The sequence below is a fragment of the Panulirus ornatus genome, chromosome 35 (genome assembly GCF_036320965.1).
Source record: "Panulirus ornatus isolate Po-2019 chromosome 35, ASM3632096v1, whole genome shotgun sequence".
Taxonomy (NCBI): Eukaryota; Metazoa; Arthropoda; class Malacostraca; order Decapoda; family Palinuridae; genus Panulirus; species Panulirus ornatus.
Window position 1 is genome coordinate 12,662,692 of NC_092258.1, and position 20,494 is coordinate 12,683,185.

Sequence of the window (20,494 nt, forward strand, 5' to 3'; positions counted from 1 at the left end):
GACACAAAAGGCTAAAAAGTGGCACTAGAGTCTACCAGTTGTACTAAGGGTTAAAAGGAATGAGCAATTGAGGGCGATGGCACTGAATGCGAATGGGATGACTGGGGAGAAAAAAAGGAGGGAGATTGTGGAGAGTTGTAAAAGTTGTAGCATGGATGTGCTAGGGATTGGGGAAACCCATGTCCAGGGTGTGTGGAGTGCTAATGGAATTGATGAATGCAAGTTATTGGAGGGTGTGGCATGGACATGAATGAGAGAAAATTATCGGGGAAGAGGAAAAGAAGGATGTGCAATTCTGCTATCACAAAGAGTATAAGAGGGTGTTACAGAGCATGGATGAAATGGATCAAGAATAGTGTGGGTGAGAGTAAAGATTGGGATTGTGAAATATGCATGGGAATGTGTATATGCACCTGTGAATATGAAGACTATATGAGGTAAGGATGAAATGAATCTTTTCTGAAGGAATCTGAATGCCTGCATAAATGGTTTTGAGAATAAGAGAAACATTGTCATATTGGGTGATATGAATGTGAAAGTGAGATGTGATGGAATGGGTGAGATAGCTGGTAAATGGGGAGTGCCTGGAGAAGATGAGAATGGAAGCTATCTTGTGGATATTTATGCTCAGAGGGTTTTGTTCCTTGCAAACACCTTTCAACACAAGATGATTCACAGATATACATGGATGAGGAATAATCGATGAGAGAACAAAAGGCTTTGATTGATTATGTGGCAGTGGATGAAAGATTGAGAAAGGCCATGAAAGGATTTTGTGGAGACTGACCATTTCACAGTTCTTGTGGGGATGAAGATCAGGGAGAAGTGGAGGTATGGTGTAAGGAAGAATGAAGAGGTAAAAGCATTGGCAAGAGACAAGATGAATCAGAAGAAAGAAATACAGGAAGGTAACTAAGAGCTTAGATGGAAGTGCAGTAAATACAGGAATGCAGTTATGTGTGAATGAGGTGCTTAAAAGGTTTATAAAAATACTAGTAAAGATTATAAAATCGGTGGTTGGATACATGGCAGTGAGACATTATCATACCTGATCACCATTTCCTGTGTCAACAAGGTAGCACCTGGAAACAAAGAACAACCCATCCACTTATATACACATATATATAAATACATGCCCCTACACATACATATACATACACATACATATACGTATCAAGATATGCACATATACATACAAATACAGACATATACATATATACACATGCACATATTCATACTTACTTGCCTTCAATCCATTCCCAGCTCCACCCCACCCCACACAAAAAAAAATCACTGCCCCGCACTTCAGCAAGGTAATGCCAAGAAAACAGACAAATAAGGCCACATTCAATCATATTCAATCTCTAGCTATCATGTGTAGTGCAACGATACCACAGCTCACTATCCACATCCAGGCCCCACAGACCTCTCCATGGTTTACCCCAGACTTTTCACATACCCCGGTTCAGTCCACTGACAGCATGTTGACCCTAGTACACCACATCATCCCAATTCACTCTATTCCTTACATGCTTCACCCTCCCGTATGTTCAGGGACCGATCACTTCAAATCTTTCTCACTCCATCCTTCCACCTCCAGTTTAGTCTCCCACTTGTCCTTGTTCTCTCCACCTCTGACACATATATCCTCTTTGTCAACCTTTCCACATTCATTCTCTACATATGTCCAAACCATTTCAACACACCTCTGACAAATATATCCTTTTTGTCAACCTTTCCACATTCATTCTCTACATATGTCCAAACCATTTCAACACACCCTCTTCTGCTCTCTCAACCACTTTCTTTTTATTTCCACACATCTCTCTCACTTACTCAATCAAACCACCTCACACCAAATATTGTCCTCAAACATTTCACTCCCAGCACATCCACCCTCTGTACAATCCTATCTAGAGCCCATGCCTCACAACCATATAACATTGTTGGAACTACTATTCCTTCAAACATACCTATTTTTGCTATCCAAGATAACGTTTTCTCTTTCCACACATTCTTCATTGCTCCAAGAACCTTTGCCCCCTAACCGACCCTGTGACTCACTTCCGCTTCCATGGTCCCATTCGCTGCCAAATCCACATCTGGATGTCTAAAACACTTCACTCCCTCCAATTTTTCTCCATTCAAACTTACATCACAATTTTCATAATTCAGTTACTTACTGCAAGTAATGTATACAATTTGAAGACATGTACTTCATTCTCAATGTTACATACACTACTCTCACTGATTGTGGAATATGTCAGGAACTTTTGTGTTATAATCCTTCAGATAGTTTTCAAGGCAAACTGCCAATTCATACTCTTTACATCAGTAACAAAATAAGTATTTTGTTGTTTCTTTTCCTTTCTGTAGACAACAAAGGTTCAATTAAGTGTATGGTTGACAGTGTCTGGAAAATAATGATCATGATGCCCAGAACATAAGGGGATAGTCATGGTACCATATTTTTCCAAAATCAGGTACAATACATTCATGATATATTCCTTGGACTTTGTATTCTTACCAGTTTTCACCAAATACATATAGGAGTTCACCACTGTCATATCTACCAGTGAAAAAACAGTTCACAGTATCAATTCATTCATTTTCTCATGTATGTCTACTGATCCTATCTGCCCCATTTTATGTCCACCATACACATTCTGAAAGAAGTCAATTACTGCATCTGGTTTCATAATTTTTTTGGGTGCACAACAGTTCCCCATTCCACTATCAAGCATATTTCCCTTGTATAATAGACAGCATTCACACATCATGTTCATGCCACTTTACTGCCAGTATATTGTCTGTGTGCATGAAATGATGGTCACCTGAGTTCAGTTTTTGAGGAAAATCTGGCACGTGTTTCATGAACCTGTGTTCATTTCCAACAGGAACTCACATAATGCTGGGCTGGTATACCAACAGACTGTATGAATATTTGTATGCTTAAAAGCTTTACTAATGCAACAGAAACTCCTTAGGGACCACAATATTCAATGTCTATGTACAGTATGCCCTCTTTTTAATGGACCCTGATATATCAGATTTCGGATTTAATGGACCAGGCAAACAATAATACATAATTAGTAATTTTAAAAATTTTTAAAAAAATCAAAAAATCTCAAACGCCACACCATAAGCATTTCATGTAGCGCTCGTTTTTGGTACCATGGAGCATACTTACTTTGTTTCAGTCTCAGTCTGCCTCAAGCTATTGTGCAGTCAGGTTGCATAAAGAGAATTGTGACTTTATTTATCAAATAAGCTTGCATTCCTTACAATTCAAAATGGCATCATGTGACAGAGAAGTTAAAAGAAAGCATGTGAACTGTATATTATATTACTGTATACTGTATTAAAAAAATGGCCCATAGGTTACATTCAATTTAACACACTTTCAGCATTAATGGACACTCCCTCCCCCATTAGTCCATTAAATCGAGGGTTCACTGTATCTAATTCTTTTATCTATAATTACCCTAAGGTCAATATCTATGACAGAGTCTTGGTGTTATCAAGGACCTTCTCAAAGGTTACTGCAGACCAAGGCTGTGCTTTTTCCAGTAGCAGGAAATGTTGACTCCTTTGGAGTGAGAAGTCCTTTGATAAGACTGTTTTCACAATGATACAGCCTTGCCAAAGGTGACTTCACTTGTGGTGTAAACTCAAGCAAGCAGAGCCCAGCAACAACTGTCTGTGTATTTATTGATACACACAATTGTCTCAATCTATGCCATTCACAAACACACAGCACAAAGATCTTTATTCCAAATCTATATCTCCTAGACAGAATAAGCTATTTGGAACCTAAACATCTTTTGAAAATTACCAAAGATTCATCAATAACAAGCTTCTGAAATGGGCAGAACACTTGTGAAAATTCATTCTATAGGCAGATAAACACACACCTTACCACATAAGGTTTATCATTTATATCAGCATTATCAGTGTCTTCTGAATGTAAGAATTTCAATATATAAAAGAAAGCATCCTCCAATCATAACCTTGCTGATCATACATTTTTGAATCAAGGGTTTTTTACCAATATTCCTAGAGAAATGTTTTCTCATATGCAGTATCAACAACATTATAGAGAAAACAAACTTTTCATCAGTGGTAGTGTCTTTCTACTAAATCTAAGCACTGCTTTCATGGATATAATATGCATAATATTTGTTTGTCTTGCTCACAGGAGGGTTCATGATTGTGTGATCAAATATCACTCGAAGTGACTCACATTTGTTACTATCCTCTGTAACACCATAATTATCACTTATCCCTACATTAGAATGATCAAAATAATGCAGTGTGGGTATATACTGTCCATCACACGTCAAGTAAAGTGAAGTGACTGTGGGACAGTAAGCCTCACCCAAGCAACACTTGTGTTGCTACAAGGGCAATGGCTGTCCTACAGTAACAAAATTATTGTGAATCTCCATACCTGAGGTGAAAGATTCTTCTGCACAACTTTCTAAATCACTTTACTGTGATGACACCAGTTCAATATCCACCAGTTCATTGTCACTATGACCAAGTCCCCAGAGAATATCACTAGTATCCAGTGGAGTAGTAACCTGCTTGTTTACCAGTAGGAACTTAACTATATTTTGCCACAGTGAAAAATAGGTAACTGATATGCAGAGGTTTTCTTAGTACTGAACATTGGTGCTTGTGACCTGAGCACCTGAGCCATCTACACATGTGTATACACCCTCCCTTGTTCTGAACTATTTCACTTATTTCCTCTACAGCATAATCAAAGTCAATTTCCTACTGTCATGATCAAAATTATTTTTCTTATCAATTCATTATCCCCAAAACAATATCACTACCATAAGTGCCAAAACAATGATCACTGGGCTGTATTGAAGGTACAAGCCTGATGCAGAAATGGGGGCGAGATGGGGTAACCAGTACAAGTACAGAGAGAGTTCCTATACCCATAATGCATACAAATATGCAAAGATGTGAAATGCTTCTCAAGTAATGAATGGAATCAAAACTGTGACTGCAGACACTATAAAGGAGTTAATATATATGACAGCATTGAATGTTTAAGAGATGAGGGTCCATCTCCCTTACCATAACATATAAAAAAGTAATCAAAAACATATGATTTTAAACATGCCCTTCTTCTCTCTCTGTCTTTTGAAATTTTACTCCTAAAATCTGATTCTTCTTTCCACCAATTTGATATATCTCTTGCCAATCTCCTACAGACCAAACATAAAAAACTAAATTTCCAAAGAACTCTACACTACAAGAAGTACCTAGCAATAACCTAGGGTAAGGAACTAACAACGTTCAAAAGTTAAATCCAAGATCTGACACTATGAAAATTCTAAAAGCAACTCACTGCATTGGATATCACAAATGGAACATTTAGCCTCATTCATAATTAGGAAAGCTTCACTTATGTTACACTGAAACACACTTACATTCTGTTATGAAGAAGTTGAGCATTGTGAGTGCTGTAGTGTGGCCACTAAACATGTAGTCCCCACAGGTGCGAACTCCCTTGATACTCAGTCCCCCACCTTGCCAGATTATCCATGCTTGTTCCAACTGTGTTCGTATATCACTTGGGTCCTGAAAATAAATGTTAGTACAATGCTGGAATATGCCAGTACTGACCAAAGAATACCTACAATGACATTTTGCCATGATGGCAGAGCTAGCACATAGTGTTCATTGCTTCTCTTGCCTCATCAAGTCTTGCTTGTTGAGTAATATTTTCCTCTTCAGCTACACTTTTGAAACTGTAGTATTATTTTTTATTATACTTTGTTGCTGTCTCCCGTGTTAGCGAGGTAGCCCAAGGAAACAGACGAAAGAATGGCCCAACCCACCCACATACACATGTATATACATACATGTCCACACACGCACATACACATACCTATACATCTCAACGTATATATATATACACACATACAGACATATACATATATACAGATGTTCATAATTCATACTGTCTGCCTTTATTCATTCCCATCGCCATCCCGCCACACATGAAATGAAAATCCCCTCCCCCGCATGTACACGAGGTAGCGCTAGGAAAAGACAACAAAGGCCACATTCGTTCACACTCAGTCTCTAGCTGTCATGTATAATGCACTGAAACCACAGCTCCCTTTCCACATCCAGGCTCCACAAAACTTTCCATGGTTTACCCCAGATGCTTCACATACCCTGTTCAATCCACTGACAGCACGTTGACCCCGGTATACCACATCATTCCAGTTCACTCTATTCCTTGCACGCCTTTCACCCTCCTGCATGTTCAGGCCCCAATCACTCAAAATCTTTTTCACTCCATCTTTCCACCTCCAATTTGGTCTCCCACTTTTCCTCGTTCCCTCCACTTCTGACACATATATCCTCTTTGCCAATCTTTCCTCGCTCATTCTCTCCATGTGACTAAACCATTTCAGAACACCCTCTTCTGCTCTCTCAACCACACTCTTTTTACTAACACACACATCTCTCTTACCCTTTCATTTCTTACTCGATCAAACCACCTCACACCACATATTGTCCTCAAAAATCTCATTTCCAGCACATCCACCCTCCTCCACACAACTCTATCTATAGCCCATGCCTCACAACCATATAACATTGTTGGAACCACTATTCCTTCAAACATACCCATTTTTGCTTTCCAAGATAACGTTCTCGACTTTCACACATTTTTCAATGCTCCCAGAACTTTCGCTCCCTCCCCCACCCTATGATTCACTTCCGCTTCCATGGTTCCATCCACTGCCAAATCCACTCCCAGATATCTAAAACACTTTACTTCCTCCAGTTTTTCTCCATTTAAACTTACCTCCCAATTGACTTGACCCTCAACCCTACTGTACCTAATAACATTGCTCTTATTCACATTTACTCTTAACTTTCTTCTTTCACACACTTTACCAAACTCAGTCACCAGCTTCTGCAGTTTCTCAAATGAATCAGCCACCAGTACTGTATCATCAGCAAACAACAACTTACTCACTTTCCAAGCTCTCTCGTCCACAACAGACTGCATACTTGCCCCTCTTTCCAAAACTCTTGCATTTACCTCCTTAACAACCCCATCCATAAACAAATTAAACAGCCATGGAGACATCACGCACCACTGCCACAAACTAACATTCACTGAGAACCAATCACTTTCCTCTCTTCCTACACGTACACATGCATTACATCCTAGATAAAAACTTTTCATTGCTTCTAACAACTTACCTTCCAAACCATATATTCTTAATACCTTCCACAGAGCATCTCTATCAACTCTATCATATGCCTTCTGCAGATCGATAAATGCTACATACAAATCCATTTGCTTTTCTAAGTATTTCTCGCATACATTTTCCAAAGCAAACACCTGATCCACACATCCTCTACCACTTCTGAAACCACACTGCTCTTCCCCAATCTGATACTCTGTACATGCCTTCACCCTCTCAATCAATACCCTCCCATATAATTTACCAGGAATACTCAACAAACTTTTTTTTTTTTTTTTTCAAACTATTTGCCATTTCCCGCGTTAGTGAGGTAGCATTAAGAACAGAGAACTGGGCCACTGAGGGAATATCCTCACCTGGCCCCCTTCTCTGTTCCTTCTTTTGGAAAATTAAAAAAAATTGAGAGGGGAGGATTTCCAGCCCCCCCGCTCCCTCCCCTTTTAGTCGCCTTCTACGACACGCAGGGAATACGTGGGAAGTATTCTTTCTCCCCTATCCCCAGGGATAACTCAACAAACTTATACCTCTGTAATTTGAGCACTCACTCTTATCCACTTTGCCTTTGTACAATGGCATTATGCAAGCATTCCGCCACTCCTCAGGCACCTCACCATGAATCATACATACATCAAATAACCTTACCAACCAGTCAACAATACAGTCACCCCGTTTTTTTAATAAATTCCACTGCAATACCATCCAAACCCGCTGCCTTGCTGGCTTTCATCTTCCGCAAAGCTTTTACTACCTCTTCTCTGTTTACCAAATCATTCTCCCTAACCCTCTCACTTTGCACACCACCTCGACCAAAACACCCTCTATCTGCCACTCTATCATCAAACACATTTAACAAACTGTACTCTATTCATTTTTAACCTGTTATTTTCTTCCAAAATATTGATTCTTCTTTTGAATGTTCCTGAAATCAATCCATGCATGTTCCTTAGTTGTCCTGGTACTGCATTAGGTAAACATTTCAGCTTCTTCACAGGTAACTTTTTATTATAATCCCCAGTATTTCACTTGATTTCATGATTCTGCACCTTCTTTGTTAACTTGCTTTCATGTTAAAATGTTGCTCTTAAAGCCCTTTGTTAGTTGCTGGGCAAACATAATCAAACTGTACAGTTTAAGTTCTTTCAATCTTCAATGGTAATTCACATGCTCTAGCCCACTTATTTTACTTGTATGGTTTTAATGTATTCACTCAAGTTTATTTAATATGCCTAACTGATAAAAAAACAGTGAAACAGTAGTATTCGACATTACTTCTCAATAAGCAAGGCTTCAAGTTGCAACACTTCAGACCTACAACATTGTAGAAATAGGGTATTTTGTTATAAACACTGATTCAACCTGTGACAGATTGGGAAAAATATCTATCTAATTCTAATGTCTAAAAGCATATTTCCTTTTCATAATAAAGTGTATCACCATATTTGAGCAATCTGAGTACTTATCATGCATGCTATTTTTGTTACAGCAAAATACCATTCTATTTGTATCCCACCAACTGATCAATCATGTTAAGGTTCATTTTCCCTCATGGTCTCCTGTTTAGATTTGTCCAATATTTTTCATAATCTTGCCAATACCAGTTCATGCCATCATTCTGTTTTGGCCTTTACCTCAATGCTGATGATTACATTCTATATCTGAACTCTGGCTATTCATGATTTCATTTCATTCTAGTGATGCCCCTCCATTCATCTCATGCCATTTACATGCCATTTAGTATTAGTATTAGTATAGTATAGTATAGTATAGTATAGTATAGTATAGTATAGTATAGTATAGTTTTTTTTTTTTTTTTGCTTTGTCGCTGTCTCCCGCGTTTGCGAGGTAGCGCAAGGAAACAGACGAAAGAAATGGCCCAACCCACCCTCATACACATGTATATACATACGTCCACACACGCAAATATACATACCTACACAGCTTTCCATGGTTTACCCCAGACGCTTCACATGCCTTGATTCAATCCACTGACAGCACGTCAACCCCGGTATACCACATCGATCCAATTCACTCTATTCCTTGCCCTCCTTTCACCCTCCTGCATGTTCAGGCCCCGATCACACAAAATCTTTTTCACTCCATCTTTCCACCTCCAATTTGGTCTCCCTCTTCTCCTCGTTCCCTCCACCTCTGACACATATATCCTCTTGGTCAATCTTTCCTCACTCATTCTCTCCATGCGCCCAAACCATTTCAAAACACCCTCTTCTGCTCTCTCAACCACGCTCTTTTTATTTCCACACATCTCTCTCACCCTTACGTTACTTATTCGATCAAACCACCTCATACCACACATTGTCCTCAAACATCTCATTTCCAGTACATCAATCCTCCTGCGCACAACTCTATCCATAGCCCACGCCTCGCAACCATACAACATTGTTGGAACCACTATTCCTTCAAACATACCCATTTTTGCTTTCCGAGATAATGTTCTCGACTTCCACACATTCTTCAAGGCTCCCAGAACTTTCGCCCCCTCCCCCACCCTATGATCCACTTCCGCTTCCATGGTTCCATCTGCTGCCAGATCCACTCCCAGATATCTAAAACACTTCACTTCCTCCAGTTTTTCTCCATTCAAACTCACCTCCCAATTGACTTGACCCTCAACCCTACTGTACCTAATAACCTTGCTCTTATTCACATTTACTCTTAACTTTCTTCTTTCACACACTTTACCAAACTCAGTCACCAGCTTCTGCAGTTTCTCACATGAATCAGCCACCAGCGCTGTATCATCAGCGAACAACAACTGACTCACTTCCCAAGCTCTCTCATCCCCAACAGACTTCATACTTGCCCCTCTTTCCAAAACTCTTGCATTCACCTCCCTAACAACCCCATCCATAAACAAATTAAACAACCATGGAGACATCACACACCCCTGCCGCAAACCTACATTCACTGAGAACCAATCACTTTCCTCTCTTCCTACACGTACACATGCCTTACATCCTCGATAAAAACTTTTCACTGCTTCTAACAACTTGCCTCCCACACCATATATTCTTAATACCTTCCACAGAGCATCTCTATCAACTCTATCATATGCCTTCTCCTGATCCATAAATGCTACATACAAATCCATTTGCTTTTCTTAGTATTTCTCACATACATTCTTCAAAGCAAACACCTGATCCACACATCCTCTACCACTTCTGAAACCACACTGCTCTTCCCCAATCTGATGCTCTGTACATGCCTTCACCCTCTCAATCAATACCCTCCCATATAATTTACCAGGAATACTCAACAAACTTATACCTCTGTAATTTGAGCACTCACTCTTATCCCCTTTGCCTTTGTACAATGGCACTATGCACGCATTCCACCAATCCTCAGGCACCTCACCATGAGTCATACATACATTAAATAACCTTACCAACCAGTCAACAATACATTCACCCCCTTTTTTAATAAATTCCACTGCAATACCATCCAAACCTGCTGCCTTGCCGGCTTTCATCTTCCGCAAAGCTTTTACTACCTCTTCTCTGTTTACCAAATCATTTTCCCTAACCCTCTCACTTTGCACACCACCTCGACCAAAACACCCTATATCTGCCACTCTATCATCAAACACATTCAACAAACCTTCAAAATACTCACTCCATCTCCTTCTCACATCACAAATACTTGTTATCACCTCCCCATTTGCACCCTTCACTGAAGGGTGCAAATGTCTCCCTTGTCTTACGCACTTTATTTACCTCCTTCCAGAACATCTTTTTATTCTCCCTAAAATTTAATGATACTCTCTTACCCCAACTCTCATTTGCCCTTTTTTTCACCTCTTGCACCTTTCTCTTGACCTCCTGTCTCTTTCTTTTATACATCTCCCACTCAATTGCATTTTTTCCCTGCAAAAATCGTCCAAATGCCTCTCTCTTCTCTTTCACTAATACTCTTACTTCTTCATCCCACCACTCACTACCCTTTCTAATCAACCCACCTCCCACTCTTCTCATGCCACAAGCATCTTTTGCGCAATCCATCACTGATTCCCTAAATACATCCCATTCCTCCCCCACTCCCCTTACTTCCATTGTTCTCACCTTTTTCCATTCTGTACTCAGTCTCTCCTGGTACTTCCTCACACAAGTCTCCTTCCCAAGCTCACTTACTCTCACCACCCTCTTCACCCCAACATTCACTCTTCTTTTCTGAAAACCCATACAAATCTTCACCTTAGCCTCCACAAGATAATGATCAGACATCCCTCCAGTTGCACCTCTCAGCACATTAACATCCAAAAGTCTCTCTTTCGCGCGCCTGTCAATTAACACGTAATCCAATAACGCTCTCTGGCCATCTCTCCTACTTACATAAGTATACTTATGTATATCTCGCTTTTTAAACCAGGTATTCCCAATCATCAGTCCTTTTTCAGCACATAAATCTACAAGCTCTTCACCATTTCCATTTACAACACTGAACACCCCATGTATACCAATTATTCCCTCAACTGCCACATTACTCACCTTTGCATTCAAATCACCCATCACTATAACCCGGTCTCGTGCATCAAAACCACTAACACACTCATTCAGCTGCTCCCAAAACACTTGCCTCTCATGATCTTTCTTCTCATGCCCAGGTGCATATGCACCAATAATCACCCATCTCTCTCCATCAACTTTCAGTTTTACCCATATTAATCGAGAATTTACTTTCTTACATTCTATCACATACTCCCAAAACTCCTGTTTCAGGAGTACTGCTACTCCTTCCCTTGCTCTTGTCCTCTCACTAACCCCTGACTTTACTCCCAAGACATTCCCAAACCACTCTTCCCCTTTACCCTTGAAGCTTCGTTTCACTCAGAGCCAAAACATCCAGGTTTCTTTCCTCAAACATACTACCTATCTCTCCTTTTTTCTCATCTTGGTTACATCCACACACATTTAGGCACCCCAATCTGAGCCTTCGAGGAGGATGAGCACTCCCCGCGTGACTCCTTCTTCTGTTTCCCATTTTAGAAAGTTAAAAAAATACAAGGAGGGGAGTAATGACAAGATAAGATCCAGTAATGATGGTGTATTAGTCCCTCTCATTCTTTTGCACTAAATGACATGACGCTACAGAAAATTTTGCTGTATACACTCTTAAAACTTACTCCAAGACTTTCTATCACCATGAGAATCCAAATTCCCCCAGTCTATCTCTTTATAACTGAAATCCCTCATTATCAGTAATCTATCATCTTTAAGAACTGAGTGTTTCTCTGCATCATGTACCATCATGATTGTTCCTTCACTGTTATCATTGTATATTTGTTTTGGTGCACTGAAATTCTTTGGAGGATTATAATATACTAACACCACAATGCTCTTCTTCCCTAAAGTTGCTATTCCCATTATGCATATTCTGAATGAGATATCTTCCACTTTTCCATGAAACTTCAGGCTCTCTTTTATGAAGAAGGCTAATTGTCCCCCTCTTTTACCTTCTCTTTCCTTTTCTGCTATCATGTCTCTCTCTATGTTATGCTTAGTTTCCACAACTCCAATAATACCAGGTGCATTTTCCCTTAAATGATTCCTAAATTCTAGTTCTTTAACCATAAATCCAACATTTAAATACATCACTTTCAGTCTGATATTACCATCTCCTAACTCACCTACCCTCTCTTCAGTTCTGATGGGGCTGCTCCATCCTCTTGCCATGTGTGGCATCTCCAGATTTTTTGTCTTCAGACTGTACTCTTTGCTTATCTTCTCATCATCCTTAGATCTGTCATACATGATGAGTATTCCACTGACTTCCAACAAGCTTTTAAGATTCTTAGCTTTTCTAAGTACTTACGGGCTTCAAGACTTCATGTCAAACATAACCATGAGAGTTTGCCCTCTTTTGTCTTTGTTATAACCTCCTAGTCTTCTTTACTTTATCATGGGGCAGATTAGAAAGGTTAGTGAATGGTGGGATGAAGAAGTAAGATTATTAGTGAAAGAGAAGAGAGAGGCATTTGGACGATTTTTGCAGGGTAATAATGCAAATGAGTGGGAGATGTATAAAAGAAAGAGGCAGGAGGTCAAGAGAAAGGTGCAAGAGGTGAAAAAGAGGGCATATGAGAGTTGGGGTGAGAGAGTATCATTAAATCTTAGGGAGAATAAAAAGATGTTCTGGAAGGAGGTAAATAAAGTGCGTAAGACAAGGGAACAAATGGGAACCTCACTGAAGGGGGCTAATGGGAAGGTGATAACAAGTAGTGGTGATGTGAGAAGGAGATGGAGTGAGTATTTTGAAGGTTTGTTGAATGTGTTTGATGATAGAGTGGCAGGTATAGGGTGTTTTGGTCAAGGTGGTGTGCAAAGTGAGAGGGTTAGGGAAAATGATTTGGTAAACTGAGAAGAGGTAGTAAAAGCTTTGCAGAAGATGAAATCCGGCAAGGCAGCGGGGTTGGATGGTATTGCTCTAGAATTTGTTAAAAAAGGGGGTGACTGTATTGTTGACTGGTTGGTAAGGTTATTTAATGTATGTATGATTCATGGTGAGGTGCCTGAGGATTGGCGGAATGCTTGCATAGTGCCATTGTACAAAGGCAAAGGGGACAAAGGTGAGTGCTCAAATTACAGAGGTATAAGTTTGTTGAGTATCCCTGGTAAATTATATGGGAGGGTATTGATTGAGACGGTGAAGGCATGTACAGAGCATCAGATTGAGGAAGAGCAGTGTGGTTTCAGAAGTGGTAGAGGATGTGTGGATCAGGTGTTTGCTTTGAAGAATGTATGTGAGAAATATTTAGAAAAGCAAATGGATTTGTATGTAGCATTTATGGGTCTGGAGAAGGCATATGATAGAGTTGATAGAGATGCTCTGTGGAAGGTATTAAGAATATATGGTGTGGGAGGCAAGTTGTTAGAGGCAGTGAAAAGTTTTTATCGAGGATGTAAGGCATGTGTACGCACAGGAAGAAAGGAAAGTGATTGGTTCTCAGTGAATGTAGGTTTGCGGTAGGGGTGTGTGATGTCTCCATGGTTGTTTAATTTGTTTTTGGATGGGGTTGTTAGGGAGGTGAATGCAAGAGTTTTGGAAAGAGGGGCAAGTATGCAGTCTGTTGTGAATGAGAGAGCGTGGGAAGTGAGTCAGTTGTTGTTCGCTGATGATACAGCGCTGGTGGCTGATTCATGTGAGAAACTGCAGAAGCTGGTGACTGAGTTTGGTAAAGTGTGAGAAAGAAGAAAGTTGAGAGTAAATGTGAATAAGAGCAAGGTTATTAGGTACAGTAGGGTTGAGGGTCAAGTCAATTGGGAGGTGAGTTTGAATGGAGAAAAACTGGAGGAAGTGAAGTGTTTTAGATATGTGGGGGTGGATTTGGCAGCGGATTGAAACATGGAAGCGGAAGTGAATCATAGGGTGGGGGAGGGTGCGAAACTTCAGGGAGCATTGAAGAGTGTGTGGAAGTCGAGAACATTATCTCGGAAAGCAAAAATGGGTATGTTTGAAGGAATAGTGGTTCCAACAATGTTGTATGGTTGCGAGGCGTGGGCTATGGATAGAGTTGTGCGCAGGAGGGTGGATGTGCTGGAAATGAGATGTTTGAGGACAATATGTGGTGTCAGGTGGTTTGATCGAGTAAGTAATAATAGGGTAAGAGAGATGTGTGGTAATAAAAAGAGTGTGGTTGAGAGCGCAGAAGAGGGTGTTTTGAAATGGTTCGGTCACATGGAGAGAATGAATGATGGAAAGATTGACCAAGAGGATATATGTGTCAGAGGTGGAGGGAACGAGGAGAAGTGGGAGACCAAACTGGAGGTGGAAAGATGGAGTGAAAAAGATTTTGAGTGATCGGGGCCTGAACATGCAGGAGGGTGAAAGGCGTGCAAGGAATAGAGTGAATTGGAACGATGTGGTATACCGGGGCCGACGTGCTGTCAATGGATTGAACCAGGGCATGTGAAGCATCTGGGGTAAACCATGGAAAGTTCTGTGAGGCCTGGATGTGGAAAGGGAGCTGTGGTTTCGGTGCATTATTACATGACAGCTAGAGACTGAGTGTGAATGAATGGGGCCTTTATTGTCTTTTCCTAGCACTACCTCGCACACATGAGGGGGGAGGGGGTTGTTATTACATGTTTGGTGGAGTGGCAATGGAAATGAATAAAGGCAGACAGCATGAATTATGTACACGTGTATATATGTATATGTCTGGGAGTGTATATACATGTATACGTTGAGATGTATAGGTATGTATATTTGCGTGTGTGGACATGTATGTATATACATGTGTATGTGGGTGAGTTGGGCCTTTCTTTCGTCTGTTTCCTTGCGCTACCTCGCTAACGCGGGAGACAGCGACAAAGCACAATAAATAAATAAATAAATAAATAAAGTAATCAATAATCATTAGCGTATCAATAAAATCAACATCAAGGTGGGGAGTAACTTACAGCTGTGAGTTGTATGTTCACAGTCATTCTTCATCTCTGTACTCCAAGATGGTTGCACGTTTGGATGTTTGGAGCACATATTGCAAAACCTCAAGTGTTATGGTCTAACTCAATGAAGGAAAATGCTTTTCTAATGCTGTGGCATTTTTTCAATTTATGTAGCAAAGGAAAAGAAAGACAAATCACAAAAATGCAATTTATACAGAAAAAGGGTGAAGAGGGAGAGAGAGAGCACTACCTATCTATGAGTACCTAAGACTAAATTTTAACAGAATGCAGGGCTGATGCATAGCACTCACCACATGTCCTGCATGCTAAATTATATGGTTAAAATGAGATCACTATATCATTTTTGCTTATGCTGCTTTTTACAGAAATGTAATGCCAATGTAAAGCAAAGGATGTCTGTATATACATATAAAGCGCAACAGAGTACAAACAAGTGGAAATAAACAATCTAGAAAGAATTCAAACACATTATACATATCAATTTAGGAGAAAGGAACATATGCAGTATCATGAGAAGTGGAAAGAATTCAAACTCTACAGTCAGGAAATAAGAGTCATGTATGTGCCCACTTTCAATTACCAACAAATAAAAGGCAAGGAAGCAACAGAAATTTAATTAGTGTTAATGTAGTACTGTAGTATTATCGCTTATATTTTTCTATCTATCTATCTATATCTCTGAGGCCTGTTTCAAGTGGAACTCACTCAAGGGGGTGGTCATGGCAATAGAGTCTCTATAACTAGTGATTTCCATCGCTGCTGCTTAGCCTATAATACCTCACCTTTAACTGACCACTGGCAGAGGGTAACTATAGCACAGTATTTGCAAAGGCTCCTACCTAATGTTCCTACTGACTACTTCTAATTTTCCTCCCTACTACCTGCTGAATTACTTCTATCTTATTCTCCTATCTACTACTTTTACAGGATGTTTCTACCTAGTGCTCCTCCCTAAACATTCCTTCCTACAACTTCTAACTACTGCTCCTACCATTTTGCCAAAAGACAAAGTGCTAACCGCAGGAAATTCTAGGGATACAAAGAATGAGCAATGTGAGTTATGTGTTGTCACATGTTATGTATGATAAGGAGAAATTGTACGTTTGTGGACAGAATCCCAGTACTCCACATGTGAGTGAGGCAGAAAGAAAAGACAGCTACCTGGGTCAGTGGAATGCAACTTGACAAGCACTGAAGTGCTGGGTCATTAACCAGCTGTCACTAAACCTCCCGATACTCAGGTGGGTAGTACTGTTAATATACTTCCCTGGTCATTGGCTGCCAACGAACTACAATAAAAATCATATGTTTGTCAATTCACATGTATAAAGTTCTACATCTGTAAAACATAAACTCTATGTAAACACATAAATAACACATATTTGTGTGGTGTACTTAATGGGTTTTGTGCGATATCATGTTAAGAAAAAAATCATAAAATGTGAATTCTACTTAGGTGTACACAATATGAAAGCACACTGTATGAAACGCAATGCTCTCACACTGACCATCCAACTACTTTCTCCATGGTCCACTCAAAGTGCCTTCCAGACCAATACAGAGAAGAGTATACAATTTTTTTTTCATTACTTATGTATAAAATTATCCCTGGGGATAGGGGAGAAAGAATACTTCCCACGTATTCCCTGCGTGTCGTAGAAGGCGACTAAAAGGGAAGGGAGCGGGGGGCTGGAAATCCTCCCCTCTCATTTTTTTTTTTTTTTTTTTTTTTCAAAAGAAGGAACAGAGAAGGGGGCCAGGTGAGGATATTCCCTCGAAGGCCCAGTCCTCTGTTCTTAACGCTACCTTGCTAATGCGGGAAATGGTGAATAGTATGAAAAAAAAAAAAAAAAATAGATAAATTCTACTAAGGAAAAAAATATTGATTCCCTTCATTGGGGAGGGTTATTTCTGATCAACCATATATCATAAGGGATAAAAACACTCCCCATAAAACCAGGATTGACAGTTATGTAATGTGGGTGGTGGCAAAAAGAAACTGTAATATAAGTCAGGCAAAACATGTGGTGAGCACTATGAGCTAGTCCCACCTCTATTCAAAATTTCATTGCAAGTACTCACACAGGAACAAGATCCATCATATTCTTCCCTTGTGGTTCTTCAGTGTCATTATCACTGTCCTCAAGTTTATTTCCTGTGGGGTTTATAATCACGCTAGCAATTTCTTCATCTTCCATTGGAAGGATTATGGCACCTTCACTTTCACAATTCATCCTTTCTATGATGTTATTTTCACACACGTTCTTTGACATCTTTCTGTTCACACCCTTAGCATACTGAAGCAGTACTTTTGCTTCCATCTTCTCACTTGAAATTCTGAAGCATTCAAAGCCAAAGTCATTCTAAGAGTTAATGAAAACTGAAAGTTGAATGTGTCAAAGACCCCCATGCCTATGCATGTAAATAAATGCAATTTTTGATGCTGAATACATTCTTGAATATGTCAAGCACATCAACAAATAAAATCAATATTAACCACAAGGTACATGAATTCACTCTTATATGTGCATTCCTTAATGCGAATTATTCCCTGATCCATAGGCTGGATCAGCAAAGTATAGCGAGGGTAACATTCCAAATCAAGATGCACAAAATAATTACCCAGAAGAACAATCTTACAATCCTCCTTGAAGCAGTATTGCCAAGTCTCCATCACAAAAGGATTTTTAGGCTACTCAACATTCAGCTGCTTAGTGATCCAGGCCTGCTTATAACATTACTTCCGCAAATCATGAGTAACTCCTTTACTCCTCTTTGGGCATGCTGATGAGCACTCTTGTCTACTACAAGCATATTACTATTGTCTGCCAGCAGTATTTACACACACAAATAGACATAATCTTTCGTTTCTTGCATACCAAACACTGAATACACATCTGGAAGAGTAGGTATGTGTCTTGGACTTAAAAAATTCATCATCATACTTTACAGCAGGCAGTTTATCTGCCAAGAGTTTTTCATCACATATCTTAAGGTAGTGACTGACACCATCCTGCAAATCCTGTTCAAACTGTTTAGCCCTTTGACACAAAAGTGGCCTACAATAAGTATATCTTCACTGTGAGATTGCTTAAACCTCTCATACCTAAGCCTATCAATGCCAGAAAAACTCTTGCTCCATGCACTGATTTATGATAAGCAACACCCTAGTTAGAGTCACTCTCCAAGAAGAATCACTTGGTAATGCTCCAATATATCCTTATCGACTTACATTAGATCTTCAATTTCTGCATGACGGTAAGTGCACCAATGTATCAAGCACCAATACTTAGAAGCCTTTCAGATGCCATTAAAACTAAAATGATTATGAAAATATCTCACATAAAAAAGTTTCCTTGGAGTTTTACTGCCATGTGCTCAGACAATGAGAACAATGACTAAGATGTAGCATGTACTACAGTAGTCCATATCAAAGAGACTGGCTAACTCTCGAAACTCATGCTCTAACCAGCAGAGATCTTGAATGTGCTGCACCATGCATTTTACGAATTTCTGGTCTTCAGAAACATGGATTTTTGATGTTCTACTTATGCAAATATCAGGACCTGTACAATCAATCATAACTGTTTATGAGCTTCTGTGGTGAGAAAAAACATCATTTTGATTTTCTAAAATGGATGTAACCAGTAAAATTAACTTTCAAACACCTAATTAGTTTGTATATTACCAGTACTACCCCCATAAGTATGAGGGCTAGTGACAGCTGTTTAATGAGCCAGCACTTCAGTTCAAGTTACACTCCTCTGACCAATGTATTTGATTTTTCTTTCTCCCTCACCTAAATGTGGACTAATGGTATTCTGTCCACAAACATACAATCTCTCCTTGTCATACATAACACATGACAACACCAAACTCACATAGCTCATTCTTCATAACTCTAGATTTTCCTAAGGTGAGCACTTACACTAGCCCTGCCTTTTGGCAAAATGGTAGGAGCAGTAGATAGAAGTAGTAGGTACGAACATTTAGGCAGGATTATCAAATAGAAAAAACATTATGCAGAAGTAGTAGGTAGGAGCATTTGGAAGTGGTAGTCAATAGGAACATTAGGAAGGAGCATCTGCAATCACTGCACTAGAGTTGCCCTCTGCCAGTGGCCTGTTAAGGGTGAGGCACTAAAGGTTAAGAAGCAACACTGGTATTCACTAGTTATGGAAACTTTACTGCCTTGGCCATACCCTTGAGGGAGTTCCAACTGGAACAGGCATGAGAGATTTAGAGAGATAGATATTTATTCATTTATTTATTACATTTGATCACTATTTCCCACGTCAGCGAAGCAGCGCCAGGAAACAGACGAAGGAAGATCTATCAACTCATATACGCACATATATACATAAATGCACATACATGTACATATAAATATGTATATCAATATATACATATATGTAAGTACCTACATATACGTGCATATATACATGTTCATATTCATACTTGATTGCCTTCATCCATTCCTGGCACCACCCTGCCCCACAAGAAAGAGCATCGCCACCCCCTGCATCAGTAAGGTAGTGCCAGGAAAACAGATAAAAATGGCCACATCCATTCACACTCATTCTCTATCACGTGTAATGCACCAAAACCACAACTCCCCATCCACATCCAGACCCCACAGACCTTTCTATGGTTTACCTCAGATGTTTCACATGCCCTGATTCAGTCCACTGTCAGCATATTGACCACAGTATACCACACTGTTCCAATTCACTCTATTCCATGCATGCCTCTCACCATCCTGCATGTTCAGGCACCAATTGGTCAAAATCTTCTTCTTTCCCTCCTTCCACCTCTAATCTCTTC

At 39.8% G+C, this 20,494-nt stretch overlaps 1 protein-coding gene across 1 annotated transcript in view; it reads right to left on the reverse strand.

The window, feature by feature from the left end:
• Positions 1 to 20,494, reverse strand: part of LOC139760168 (sphingomyelin synthase-related protein 1-like) — a 105,276-nt gene that overhangs the window by 3,306 nt on the left and 81,476 nt on the right. The window contains exon 6 of the mRNA XM_071683088.1: positions 5,448 to 5,598. Coding sequence (XP_071539189.1) covers positions 5,448 to 5,598 — 151 coding nt within the window. The remainder of the gene's footprint in view (positions 1 to 5,447; positions 5,599 to 20,494) is intronic.